This window comes from Vanacampus margaritifer, chromosome 16 (genome assembly GCF_051991255.1).
Source record: "Vanacampus margaritifer isolate UIUO_Vmar chromosome 16, RoL_Vmar_1.0, whole genome shotgun sequence".
Taxonomy (NCBI): domain Eukaryota; kingdom Metazoa; phylum Chordata; class Actinopteri; order Syngnathiformes; family Syngnathidae; genus Vanacampus; species Vanacampus margaritifer.
This window is the reverse complement of record NC_135447.1, coordinates 5,289,151-5,303,094: the sequence shown is the minus strand read 5'-3', so window position 1 is coordinate 5,303,094 and position 13,944 is coordinate 5,289,151. Positions and strand designations below refer to the sequence as shown.

At 39.1% G+C, this 13,944-nt stretch overlaps 3 protein-coding genes across 5 annotated transcripts; all 3 read right to left on the bottom strand.

Moving 5' to 3' along the window:
• Positions 1-513: 513 nt before the first annotated feature.
• On the bottom strand, positions 514-7,806 carry ggnbp2 (gametogenetin binding protein 2). Of its 3 annotated transcripts, none has more exons than XM_077546863.1 (13): positions 7,645-7,806; positions 6,755-6,878; positions 6,146-6,226; positions 5,797-6,050; positions 5,436-5,534; positions 3,407-3,520; positions 3,116-3,325; positions 2,867-3,035; positions 2,570-2,755; positions 1,755-2,067; positions 1,521-1,663; positions 1,251-1,436; positions 514-1,181 (listed from the first exon to the last, which is right to left on the bottom strand). In XM_077546863.1, exons 2-13 carry the CDS (start codon positions 6,845-6,847, stop codon positions 981-983), a joined length of 2,049 nt encoding a protein of 682 aa, XP_077402989.1. In that variant the 5' UTR covers positions 6,848-6,878; positions 7,645-7,806; the 3' UTR covers positions 514-980. The 3 variants fall into 3 exon arrangements, with proteins under 3 accessions (XP_077402989.1, XP_077402990.1, XP_077402991.1); XM_077546864.1 differs by having other exon boundaries at positions 7,632-7,793; XM_077546865.1 differs by lacking the exon at positions 7,645-7,806 and adding an exon at positions 7,463-7,481.
• Positions 7,807-8,571: 765 nt separating this feature from the next.
• Positions 8,572-10,551, bottom strand: LOC144036328 (glucosaminyl-phosphatidylinositol-acyltransferase PIGW-like). The gene is made up of 2 exons (XM_077546866.1): positions 10,421-10,551; positions 8,572-10,037 (listed from the first exon to the last, which is right to left on the bottom strand). Exons 1-2 carry the CDS (start codon positions 10,421-10,423, stop codon positions 8,577-8,579), a joined length of 1,464 nt encoding a protein of 487 aa, XP_077402992.1. The 5' UTR covers positions 10,424-10,551; the 3' UTR covers positions 8,572-8,576.
• Positions 10,552-11,261: 710 nt separating this feature from the next.
• Positions 11,262-12,719, bottom strand: LOC144036590 (glucosaminyl-phosphatidylinositol-acyltransferase PIGW-like). The gene is given in 1 exon segment (XM_077547339.1): positions 11,262-12,719. A coding segment is annotated over 1 exon segment (1,458 nt).
• Between the last annotated feature and the right edge of the window lie 1,225 nt (positions 12,720-13,944).

Sequence of the window (13,944 nt, the reverse complement as noted above, 5' to 3'; positions counted from 1 at the left end):
CGCCCACTTTTCTTTTTTTTTTTTTTTTTTAGATCCGCTCTGGCTTAACTGCTATCGAAGATTTGGTAATATTACGACACCTACCGGAATTGCAAACAAGGGCAACGTTCTCCACGCTTCCGAGATTTGGCCTGCTGATTCGATAACCTTTCGCCGGCACCGTATGATTATAAAATGTGTCTCGAAATGATGTTATGCAGAAATTATAAATGGCATATTTGCATTTTGAATTTGGGAGTTTTAATCAGTAGTTTATGAACTCGTCGCCCTGTATTATTTAATATACAGGTGCATCTTACTAAATTGTATCTAAAGTTGGGTTTAGTCTTTACTATTTTCTTGCCACTGATGGTGTACTGCATGAACAGAATATGGACGGATGGATTCCAATGCTTCCATTTCTAGCTTTCTGATTCGCTGAATTTCTTTTAAATTATATCATTAAAGACCAAATAATTTAACAGTGCAAATATGTTTAACACATTTGGTCAATCACATCTGGGACAACACAAATATGGATTAATAAATACTTTATTACAAATTCTCACATTATGTACTTTATCACAACCCATCTTATTTTAAATGGATGTTTAATCCATTGTATTTTTATTATTATTATTTTTTTATACCTTTCGAGTGCAACCTTGAACACCATGCTGAAGTGTAACATATCTTGATACAACCACCCACTCCTGTAAAACAATGTGTATGTCACAGCTCACAAAGACAGATCTCAGTTTCCATTGTGCTCTTATCCAAAACCCTTGTACAAGCACCACCAAGTCACACGGATTGGCCAATGAGAATCAAGAGATTGGAAATTTGAGTCAGATGACCTAAGTGCAAACTTGAGATATGAATCACATTCATTAAAATCACCAAATAATCAACCAAAACATTTGTAGTACTCAGAATTTTCTCTTCTGCGTTAGCTGTAGCAGAGGTCACAATGATTTTTGCATGAGATGTCATTGGTGCACTTAATCCACACTGGTGGTGGCAAACCAGTTGCTGCAGACAGTCTTTCTGTCACATGCGCAGCAATACTTGGTGAATTGCTCTTTCAGTAGTTGTCGATACTTGTGACGGTTCCTGTAGAACAACCTATTTCTTTCTAAAAATGCCCGAATTTCATCCTGCGTGAGGCAATTATCGTCATCTGAAATTGCTTCAGAATCCTCCTGCAAGAAAAGAGCAACCTGAGTACAGTATTTGACAATAACATATCTAGTTAGATGACTGTCACTTACCAGGAGGTCCACCAGACTCATGTTGGCCTCTAACGGCCTGGAATTAAGGCTCAGGTTCTTGCCATGTGCTGCCCATGGTAGCTGTTGTGCAAACCCCGCCATCTTCTCACCACATAAGAGGGAATTTAGATCTTTGGTTTGGCTAACGTGAGCCAGTCGCGCACTGCGACTTTCATCGGCGTGTACCTGCCAACATATTTCACATACTTGGGTTGGTCCACGGGCTCAAACACAGCAAACGAACCCATGAAATTATTCGTTTACACGTACCCGTTTGTTGAAATCACTTCCCTTTCTTTTCTTTTTCTTACTCTTGCATTGGGGCTTTTCCTCAGAGTGTGGCCAACAGTCAACACAGCTGTCTGTTGCCTCCTCCTCTTTGTCTTCAACATAGTCGTGTTCATTGTACTGACCTTTAGAGAAATGATAGGAATACAATGAGCAAAAATGTTTTAAGATGCAGCCCCTTTTTTGCGTTTCAAGATGGATGAGCCGATATCTGACCTGCTTCGTCGTGGTTGCAGAGTCCCTCGGAGCAGGCGATGTCAGATCCTTCTCGTGACCCGCTCTCACTGCTCTCGATGCTTGAGTAGCCACAATCACTCCCGGTGGAAATGGAAAAAGGACGAAACACACAAACTTGTTTGCCTCCTTTACTCGTCAACGTGAGTTTTGGATGATTGGCGGTCGTCTTGTGTGGATGTGGACCTCGTTTGTCTGGACAACTAAACGATGTGCATACTTTAGAAGAAATGTTCTCCCCCTCATGGTCGCTCCTGCAGGCAGTACAACTACCGTCTTCAGGCTCGAGAGAACCCTAAAACAGGATGAAAGCATGTTGGTGGATTTTAGGTGAAAGTACGGCTATGGCTAAAAAAAAATTACACTGCCTAATTTTTTTTTTCTTTCTACAAAATTAAAACAACTGGATGAACATCCTCAGAAACTAGTGATTCAAAAATTTCTGCCAGGTGTTGTAGGTTTGGAGCATTTTATCAAATAAATGTGTGTCAATCAAAACGTGCCACGCTGATAAGACTCCAAAAAGTCATATTTATGTAACTATAGTTATACTGTATATTTTCCCCTTACAAAATGGATTAAAAAAAATTGTTGGGGTGAAGTTTATTAGTCACAATGGTTGAAAAGGTATTGGAATAATTAGCTTGCTCTCTTTTGTTTCCTATATCACAACTTGGCATTTGAGGATGTGTGTAGACTTTTTGGTACTTGAAATGCACACGTTAATAGAGATGCAAACAATTTGAAATTGGGCACTTAGACTTGCAGTGTAAACCCACTCAAATATTGACTCTTACCTCATCATACTTTTCCATAATCTCTTTTTCCTGATCCGAGACGTCAAAGCCACACTTGTTTCTGCGGCGATTTTTCCGCTTTTGCCTCTTTTTCTCCTGCTTAAGCTGTTTGGCTCGCTCCTTCTCCGACAACTCCTCGACAAACTGCTCAAGGCGACTGATCCCCTGCATATTCTCCACTGCCGTCTAGGGATACAATGTTTCCTGTGTTAGGAATGTTATCGCCGTACCACAGCGCAGTTTGCCAAGCTTCACGGAACACCAACTCGCGTACAAAATGGCTTTCAAAGAAAGTACCTCAAAGCTTTTGCGCAACTCGTCGATGCCCACGTGGAACAATATCTGCCATGTCTGCTCCTCTGCTCGTAGTTTCTGCCAAATCCTATGCAGTCGCTCATAGAGATGAATGCCTAAACATGTCAGGACTTCTTGCTGTGCATTAGCAATGGTCTTCGTATGTCGCCTCCTATAATTAAGGACCAAATGACACAAAATGGCTCACGTGACGGACTACACACGGCTTGTAAGGTAATTAAGGTCACTTACTCGTAGCCTCCTGCAAACTCATGCTCTGCCCGGCTAAGGAGATGAGCGATAAAGTCCGTCTCGCAGCACACCTGGATGTGGTGCTCACAAGGGCAGCAGCGCAGTCCCTCGTACAAGGCAGCGGAATAGTCTTTCTCCTCACTGCTGTCCACTTCCCCAACCAGGATGTCATACGCCCTCATTACTTTTGTCTTACAGTCACTGCACACCCTGAAAAGGAAATGGTCTTTAAGCAACCCTTGAATATAGATTGTGGAATTTGGAAAATCAAGGTTGTCAGTCGATCGTTACCCATGTTTTTGCATGCGTGTCTCCAGCGTCTCTAAAAGACAGGCACTATCGACAAGTACCACCTCATCCCTGCACTCCTTAGACATCCGCTCCCACACATCCATCCAGCATCCCCTGGACGTGAACACAACAGTATTATAAATATTTATTTATTTAAAAAAAAGCAGGCACACTCCCAAGAGTGCAGACCAGTGACTGAATGAGTACATGCTTGGATCTTGATGGCTTAAAAAGAGCTTCCATCCAGAATCTCACCTTGTACCAAAGCGAGAAGACATGACACAAACCCAACAATTTGCACGATTTTAAAGGAAAGTTAAATAGGATTTTCCGTGTTAACCCTAATATGCACCGTCTCGGTCAACCTGGACGAGACCTGCTTCTGACCTTGCATACATTTAGTCCAAACTGGATACAACGGGACAGGACTGGGGTATAATAGGCAAACATGCTAAGATTTTCAATGTCGTTTTTTTTAAATATATTGTTATGTGTTGATTTTTACCCAAACTACGGTAATTTGCAAATCTAGGAAATAAAGGGCTTACGTTTTTTTCAGGGTGAAGAATGACATTCACTAGCAATGAAAATGTATTTTGGATATTAGTACATATGCTCATAATCAGCCAAACACGAGAATGCAACATATATATTTATGAAGAAATTCAATAAAACTAGATATGGAAAGAAGATTTGGAGATGGCACACAAAAACCACAACAACATTAGAACATTTGCGGCGCCTTATGAATTTATATGTTCGTCGGAATTTTGAACAATCAATTATTTTCAACATGTATCCCATTTATTTCATTTGCCTGGGTAAGACATACTGTACAGGCCAAAAGTTTGGACACACAGACACACACCTCAATTTATTGTGTTTGGTTTATTTTCATGACTATTTACATTGTAGATTCTCACTGAAGGCATCAAAACTATGAATGAACACATGTGGGAGTTATGTACTAGAATATAAAATGTTTTCAATTATTTCACCCCTTTTTTTAAGTACATAAATTCCACATGTGTTCATTCATAGTTTTGATGCCTTCAGTGAGAATCGACAATTTAAATGGTCATGAAAATAAATTAATGCATTGCATGAGAAGGCGTGTCCAAACTTTTGCCCTGTACTGTAGGTACTCAGATATTCTTATTATTTTAAGCTAAATCATAAATTGTATACAACTATAAAAAAGTCATCGTTTATTTAAGAAAAAAAAGTTCAAAGTCACACACTGAAGGAAAAAAAAAAAAAAGGCCACACAGTGTGTTGACTCACATCAACGTCTGCAGTTTCTGGGGTGCTGCAAGGTGGTTCAGGTTAAAAGTTCAGACAAACAGGAAATAAGAGTTCCTCTCGCATTCTCAACCACCGACAAAGTTATTGTGGTTGACGGCGCAAAATTTTTCTCTTGCTTCATTGCTTGTTCACTACGAGCACTGTCTGTATTTTGTGATGGATAAAAAGACTAAACAATGAGCTTCTAATTGGGCTCATTGTTGGTGAATCCTACATGTGACGCTATTACTAGAAACATGGCAAGATTTCCAAAGAAATGACAGATGTCGAATTGCTTAGTATGGTTGGAATGGCCACTGCATTTCGAGTACAACGCACCATGAAATTTGTGAATTTATTTGTTATAGTTAATTCTACAAAGATGGCAGCCAACTGTCACATTGCCAATATTAATATTATTATTTTTAAATTCAATCGTTTACAATAAAGAGTTTGTCAAATGTAAAAAAACATCAACAAAAAAAAAAAACACAGACTGACTTCTTAACTTGCTTGATTAAATTGTTGCTAACTTTGATATGAGAGCTTGATAGTTATGGAATAAAGTTCAGTAAGCCCTCTTAAGTGTTTTATTCAAATGTGAGAGCAGAGATAAGCGTGTGATTTACAGTGTGTGGTTTTAATTTCGATTTGTATCTTTATACTTCTGTAGCGAAACATATTGCAACACACAGGAATTTTAATGATTTATTAAATAAAGACACACAGATAAGAATGTCCTTACCCCAAAGGTCTGAGTTTGTTTGTGTCCAAGGAGTGTAACTGGCATCGGTTGCTCTTTTTACTTTTTGGAATGCCATCAATTACATCATTCAACTTTGCTCTGTTTAAAAAAAAAAAAAAGACACAAAAAAAGTATATACATACACAACAGTCATCTAACTGACACGAAACATATAGTGTTAGTATTGCAGTCACAATACTGTTGAAATATACTTAACTGAATAAGACACAAAACTAACAAATACTTGCCTATTGAAAAAAGAGCCAAATATAACTTTTAAGTTTGCAGTTGAAATAATAAATACACAAACCAGATTTACACATGTTCATATGAGGGCTATGTGATAACAACTATTTCTTACCCTTGGATGTAGAAGAGGCTATACAGCTTCTTTACGTCTGCCAAATAAGCCTTGGTGACAGAGAGCATACCCACAGGGTTCAGCGTAAGCGGCCCCAAGGCCGGGGTGCCAGATTCCACTAAATGGGAAAACAGGCGCTCCACACTACGTCTGCAGCCCACGCATGGCACCAGCTGAGATAATGCTCTGCACACCTCACTGAACATCACTGACAAGGCCACAGTAAAGTCCTGTTGCTTCAACTTGGAGTGACCCTAAATGCAAAAGGACCATATTTCTGTTCAAACTGAAGCAAGAAATCTATGTGATTAAAAAGGAGGGGGTGGGAGAAGAGTCCTAATGCACCAACCTCTGTGAATTGTTTCCAGTGGGAACTACTAATTACTTGATTGTCTACGTCCATGACACCATCAGAAAATTCCATCACCATCTGACAACGAGAAAAACATATATCACCTCTAATACTCTACATTGCAAAGTCTTTAATTGATTAGAATTCACGGCACAATAATGTTGAAAAATTAGACAAATATTATTTGTAACTACCATCACTTCCAAAATGAGCCAATAAATGTTTGTCGGGAAATCTCTTATTGAAATGTCATTCATTTGTGGTAAAAAACTTTTATTAGTTAAAATTCCACAATGGTTTAATAGCTTAGGTACGAAAGGGAATAGCATGTCTGGCTGTGTAGAAGCTCTGAGGGTCGGGGTTCAAATCCTAAAATAGTTTTAAAATTATACTAAAATGAGTTTCCTCAGTGATATAATTGGAAAGATACAGATGTTTCAAGTCGAAGTGTATCACAGATCTTGCTAATTAAGAGATTCGGAAATAAAAATGCATTTTGTTGTTCTTTTCCTTCCATTTCCAATCACAACTCAAAATGTGAAAAAAATCGGGAGTCAGTTTACCTTAAAAACAGTGCTAGTCACTAACACATCCAACGTGACCTACCGTCAAAGATTCATCAATATACAGGGGAATCTGTCTGGCAAGAAATGGGTAGTCCTCTTCATTTTCCTTGCATACAGCTACCAGACGTGCCATGACGTTTTCCCCACCTTCAAATACAGCTCACCTGCAGGTTTCACATGGGAGAGTCAGTACATACATTGAACATCAACTCGGGATAAGGCAAATCTATTGTAGGTCACTATGAGCAATATTAATTACGTTTCCAATATATATATATATATATATATATATATATATATATATATATATATATATATATAGACAAGTAATCAACTGTAATGCTGCCAATGTTGTCACTGCTGTCACTTACGCTTGGTCTGACCTACATTTACTGTTAAGCAGTTTAAGCGGCTGTTAGCTGAATAACCTAGAGGTGAGCTGGCCCAATCAAGTGTGGGTTATTTGAGTCTGTATCGTATTTTTTAGAGTTAAGATCATTTATGTCGTAGAAACAAGACTTGGGTGTATCTTGCAAGGCAGCGTCATGCTAACGTTAACTCAGCTGGCCAGGTAAACGCTGTGTCGCGACGAGTCGTTAACTTCGCAAGTAAAACATTCACACGCGGAGGTAACGATCCTATTTTGCGGTAACTTACGTCGAGAATTGTAGTAGATTAACAAAAATATTGCTATCACTTTGTTATTGTTGTTTGTACCCGATAGAAGCGTGAAAACCTGGCAACCCACTTGTTAGCATCGCTGCTTAGCACCGCTAGCATGAGCAAGCTCGCTAATAAAAAAAAAATCAACAGTAAAGACGGGCAAAACTTCTCTATGCGCCGCTTTTGAAAACATTTAGCGTGGTGTATGTTATTGGTTTGTGATAAGAAGTTGTCATCCGACGAAGGACACTTACAGTTTAAACTCACCCTCTTTTGCAAAGTTACTAATCAGCACAACCGTGTAAGCGCGACTCGCTGTGAGTTAATGCTGCGTTCCCGATGCCTTCGGAAGTCGGATTTTCCGGTTTCCCGTCAGGAAGTGGAACTCCTCTTTAACGTCGCCGGAATCTGGCACCCTCTGACGTCAAATTTTAAGATGGCTTCCAGACGTGAATTTTAGTACGTCTTCATCACTGTTGCTGTCATAACCCCAAAATGTTAAAGACGGACAAAGAGTTTGCCATAACTTCAATCTCCATTGGCACGTGACGCGACATTTAGGTGTATATTTGGAAAACGCAATCGCAGTGTTTTTGCACACATATCTTTCATATTTGTGAAGCACGTGTGTCCTTTGGCGTGTATTGATGTGATCCTTCCAGGGCTATGTCATTTATTTGACGTTGACATTTGCTGTGGCCTTCCAGAGCGATGTCATAGTTTACGTTGACACTTGGTGTGGGCATTTGGATAAAAGCACGTGTTTGTAATATATCGTAGTACATTGGTAACGACTTGTTCAATTCATTTAGGCAACTGAAGCAAAAGAAATGCCAGACTCAAATGTACAGGCACTTAAAATATATATATTTTTAAACGAAACATAAAACCGATTTTACCGTCGGTAACATCCTACCTGTACTCCTTCCATATAGATTGCAACATAACGTGTTATGGAGAATATGCCCTCCTTGTTAGCATGCAGGAAGTCCTTCTCTCTGTCATTGTTGTGCAGGATGAAAGTCTTGCTAGCTACACCGTGCTAGGCAGGTAATAATGACTAATAAATAATGATAGCTAACAACAGCATTATTGTTGGTTATAATACTTCACAATACGTCCACTACCTAAGGCATAAACCACTACTACATTTTCCAAAAGTATATTTTACATTAGCATCGATCAGTAAAACAATTTCTTTACCAAAATTTTATTGTAATTCTACAGAGATGCAAAACATATATAACAGTGCTGTTTGTGAACATGTAAGACAGCAGGACACACACAGAATATAAATCACTGCAATTAAGTGTGTTGACTAAGGCGTTGGTCAGCCCTGTCAAGACATTTGAAAGCAGGAAATATAACAACTGATTCCTGCAGATGGCTTGAACAAGGCACAATCCTTCCATTTCATCTCTCTTTTTGTGAGAACCTGAATTTGAATTCCACGATGATGGTACAAATTGACAGCCTGATGTTATTTTGGCATACAGTACAATCAAATCAACTAAGCCAATACATGATACAAAAAGGAGTGATTGAGCAACACACCACAAACAGAAAGGTACATTAGCTAAGCGACGAGACACTGGCTCCATAAAAGTCTGACAGATGCATAAAGCAGCAAACATAGTGAGAGTTCCCATTAGGAGGTTAAAAACTGCTTTGAGCCAATCTCTGACATGAAATCTTGGCTGCATGACGTAACATCCTACTTGGACTCCCGCCATATAGATGGCAACATAACTTGCTATAGAGAATATGCCCTCCTTGTTAGCATGCAGGAAGTCCTTCTCTCTGTCATTGTTGTGCAGGATGAAAGCCTTGAGTCCTGTTGTCTCCAGAGCAAACTGATAAACACAACTTAAAATAAGGGCCAAGATCCACGAGTGTTTTGCGGGTACAACAACCAAAAGGATGGATGTCAGAACCCTGACGAAGGCCAACGTGAAGAAAAAATTCCAGTGGACGCCATATTCAGTCACATGTTCTTGGTAGTCGCTCATTTTGACAAAGAAAAGTCGTGTTGCACCGAGAACAACCAGGGGCCACACGGACAGAAGCTGTTTGCCGATATGTTTCACCTTGGATCTGTAAATATTTTTGCCACGTGCTTCTGGACACACCAGACCATTTGCAAAGACAAATGCTCCGACGCCAAAATCCATAACGCCCGTTCCAAACGTTTCTGTTTTAGCATAACGCCTTGGAAAGACTCTAAAATCTACAGCCAGAATACTGATAGCTGTTTGCACATTCACCATCACTCTAAAGATGGTCACAAAAGGAACCTGCTTGAAATGAACAGTCCTGTTGAGGAACATGCTGAGTGAGGTTTGCCGGTTACCACGACAGATGCGACAAAGCAAACAAAACAAAACAAAGGCAAAGCTCAAGACCACCTGGAGAAGATGGTCACTCAGGACAGTACATGACAGGACGAGCGGAAGAACCAGCACAGAGAAATCGAGAAGCAGGTGAGAAATCCTTGGAAATGGCAGAGGGAGACGCCCCCTGACTTGATGGTAGATTATCAGGATGAGCGCTCGCTTGAGGATGCATAGCGGCGTGATCAATGAGCCCATGACCACTTCCTGTAGACCGGTCCCATTGAGATTACTAATAAATGCTTCTTTCAAATCCTTCTGAGACATAGCCTGCAAACAACGAAATAATAATTGACAACATGAAAAAAAAACTGGTTCTATTTACTTGTTTTAATAAATCTTTAAAAGTTTCTCCTGTTCTATTGTCAATAATTTTGCTTAAATTCAGTAAAATATTCTGCATTTGATTGATGTTGTTCCTCGTTTTAAGACCGGTTTTATAGTGAAGGCGAATAGGGAAAATCTTGTTCTGAATCATGTACATTTCCTATAAGTGAGAGGGGGAAACCGATGAAAATAGTACATGGGAGCTTTGATCACCCAGCCCTGTATATACTTTCACTTTCGCTATTAGGAACCTATCGCATCTACTTTGCGACTTTAGCTAACTATTTTATCATCATCGTCATTACTATTTCCAGTACTGCACTTACCATGAATTTTGTCCAACGACAGGCTCACAAAAAAATTGTCGTCTGTCAGGACAAGTTGATTGGGTCTGGATCCAAGCAGCAAGAATGTTTGCAACGGAGGATCTGATTTCTCAAACACACGGAAGTAGCGCTGCAGCAGAAATTCAACGGAAGCTCCACTTGGACAAACTATGTGAATAATTCGAGTTGCAACCTCACGTTGGACCAAACGGGGGCGTTGGGGAAATTAATCTAATAAATTGTGAATGCCGCAATAACTAGCAAAACGGCTTGATGACGTGACTGTTTGAACCCAAACTTGCTTATTGTTAACTCACCAATAAACAAACAAATACACATATATGTATATATATATATATATATATATATATATATATATATATAAAGAAAGAAATAATAAAACAACTAGCTAACGATAACAACTGGGAAGCTAAACAAATAAGGCAAATAACTCAACATAAGAATAACAATAAGAGCAATAATTATTGTGAGGACAGAGTAATGAGAATAAGAATGAGAATGAGAATGTTATTACAAAGAGATTTGATCTTGTGAAAATTTTAATTGAACAGTCTGACAATGATAAACTATAACAGTATATTGCAGTCGGCGTTGTGCAGTATATTTATTTGAAGAAGACAATCGGTGATGTATAAAGTTGATTCAACTGTTTGCAGAGCATCTTCATTCCATAAAAGTTAGCCGCTATGGCCGGAAGACCCATAGACATCTACCACCACAGTGGTGAAAGTGCTATTTTAATTAAAGCCATTTCTACAAAAATACATTTTAATCCTACAATTTACTTGTGTCCGAAAAAACTGCATGGGCCATAATTTCTTTACCAAAATTTTATTCTGATCCCACAGAGGTGCAAAACATATACAACAGTGCAGTTTGCAAACATGTAAGACAGCAAGGCACACACAGAAAATACATCACTGCAATGAAGGGTGTTGATTAAGGCGTTGGTCAATCCTGTCAAGACATTTGAGAGCAGGAAATAGAACAACTGATTTTTGTTGATAGCGTGAACAAGACACAATTCTTCCATCTCATCGTTCTTTTTGTGGGAGCCTGAATATGAATTCCACGAGAATGGTACGAAGTGACAGCCTGGTGTCATTTTGGAAAAAAGTACAATCAAATCAACTGAACCATAACATGATACAAACAGGAGAGATTGAGCAACACTCCAGAGGCAGAAAGGTAAATTAGCTAAGCGGCGAGACACTGGCTCCACTAACATCTGACATGTGCTCAAAGCAGCAAATAGTGCAAGAGTTCCCATGAAAAGATTAAAAATAGCTTTGAGCCAGTCTTTGACATAGGATCTTGGCTGCATCACATAACATCCAACCTGGACTCCTGCCATGTAGATGGCAAGATAACCAGCGATCGATAAAATGCCTTCCTTATTAGCATGCAGAAAGTCCTTCTCTCTGTCATTGTTGTGGATGATAAAAGCCTTTAGATCTGTTGTCTCCAGAGCAAACTGATAAACACAACTTATGACAAGAGCCAAGATCCATGAGTGTTTTGTTGGTACAGACACCAAAAGCATGGATGCCAGAACTCTAACGAGGGCCAACGTGAAGAAAAAATTCCAGTGGACACCATATTCAGTCACATGTTCTTGGTAGTCGCTCATTTTGACAAAGACAAGTCATGCTGCACCGAGAGCAACCAGGGGCCACACGGACAGGAGCCGTTTGCCGATATGTTTCATCTTGGATCCGTAAACATTCTTGCCACGTGCTTCTGGACACACGAGTCCGTTTCCGAAGACGAACCCTCCAACACAAAAGTCCATTGCACCTGTTCCAAAAGTTTCTGTTTTAGCATAGCGCCTTGGAAAGACTCTAAAATCTACAGCCAGAATACTGATAGCTGTTTGCACATTCAACATAACTCTAAAGAAGGTCACAAAGGAAACCTGTTTGAACTGAACAGTCTTGTTGAGGAATGTGCTGAGAGAGGCCTGATGGTTACTCTGGTGTATATGAAAAAGCACACATAACAAAACAAAGGCAAAACTCAAAACCACCTGGAGAAGATGTTCACTCAGGACGGTGCATGACAGGATGAGGGGAAGGACCAGCATGAAGAAATCGAGAAGCAGGTGAGAAATCCGTGGAAATGGCAGAGGGAGACTCCCCATAACTTGATGGTACAAGATCAGAATGAGTGCTCGGTTGAGGAGGCAGAGAGGAGTGAGAAATGAGCCAAGGACCAATTCTTGCAAACTCGTCCCATTGAGGTTGCTGATAAATGCTTCTTTCAGCTCCTTCTGAGACATGGCCTGAGAACATTAAAACATCAATTGACAACATGACAAAAATGAAAAAGCAAGACCTCACAACAAGTCTTCATATTAGTATATATGTTTACATTTATTTACAGCTAAAGCAATCTTTCTCTTTAGACGCTCAGCCAGGTTACATTATAGGGAAAATTAAGTCTGCGGTGGTAGATAACATTTACGGTACTTACCAAACTGTTGACAGAATGCTGGCTCAAAAAATGTTGTATCATAGCAGGACAGGTTGGTTCGCAGGTCTGAATCCAACCAGGATGTCTGTGGTTAAAAAAAAAAAAAAAACACACATACGGAACTAGAAATGTACATGCGAATGTCAACCGCTACCTTGGGGAAAATGTCAATGGTACTCTGATATATTTTGATTATTTCTATAGTGTTGTCGTAATAATTGTCAAGGGCACAGTTGCATTAAACACATTGCATGTTGCATTAACACATGTATGATTTTGTGTGCAGGGCCAAGTGAGTCCAAAGTGGGTTCGAACGGACAAGTGTAAGTATGCCCTGGTATCTATTAAAGCTGAATAAAGCCATTCTTTCAATAGCCCAATGAATGTTTTCATTGAAATAATTTACTATATATATATATATATATATATATATATATATATATATATATATATATATATATATATATATATATATATATATGAATATAATAAATATCCCACATGAAAGTATGTAAAAACATTTGTTACAGTAAATATTAAAGAAAACTTCCAGGCTATAAATATTTACAATAAATAATCAACTGAAACTGCACTTTAAAAAGAAAACCGAGGACTTTAAGCATATCGCCATAGCAAGAAATGAAGCCACCTGTGGCCATCTTGTGTGCATCTTAGCTTGAATACACTTATTTTGCCGCACATTATTTTCTGTTTCTATGGTGAAAATGCCACTGTGTGTGTTATACGGTTGTACCAATAATCAGTAGGCGAATGCAGTCAGTGTGAAGTGTTTTGAGTGCCTTATATGGATACTTGACTCATTGAGCCATTTTCAAATAAAAGTAAAAGGATCATATTTTGTCTATAATCGTGATTACCTCATAATTTTTCATTAACAAGTAATACCTTTAAAATCAAATTTTGCCACTGGCTGTCGACTGAATGCGACATCACCTGTGCTGCTGGCATATTTCCTCAGCACAGGTGATGTGATTAAGTGTTCATGAAAAAATAATGAAGTTATCACATTC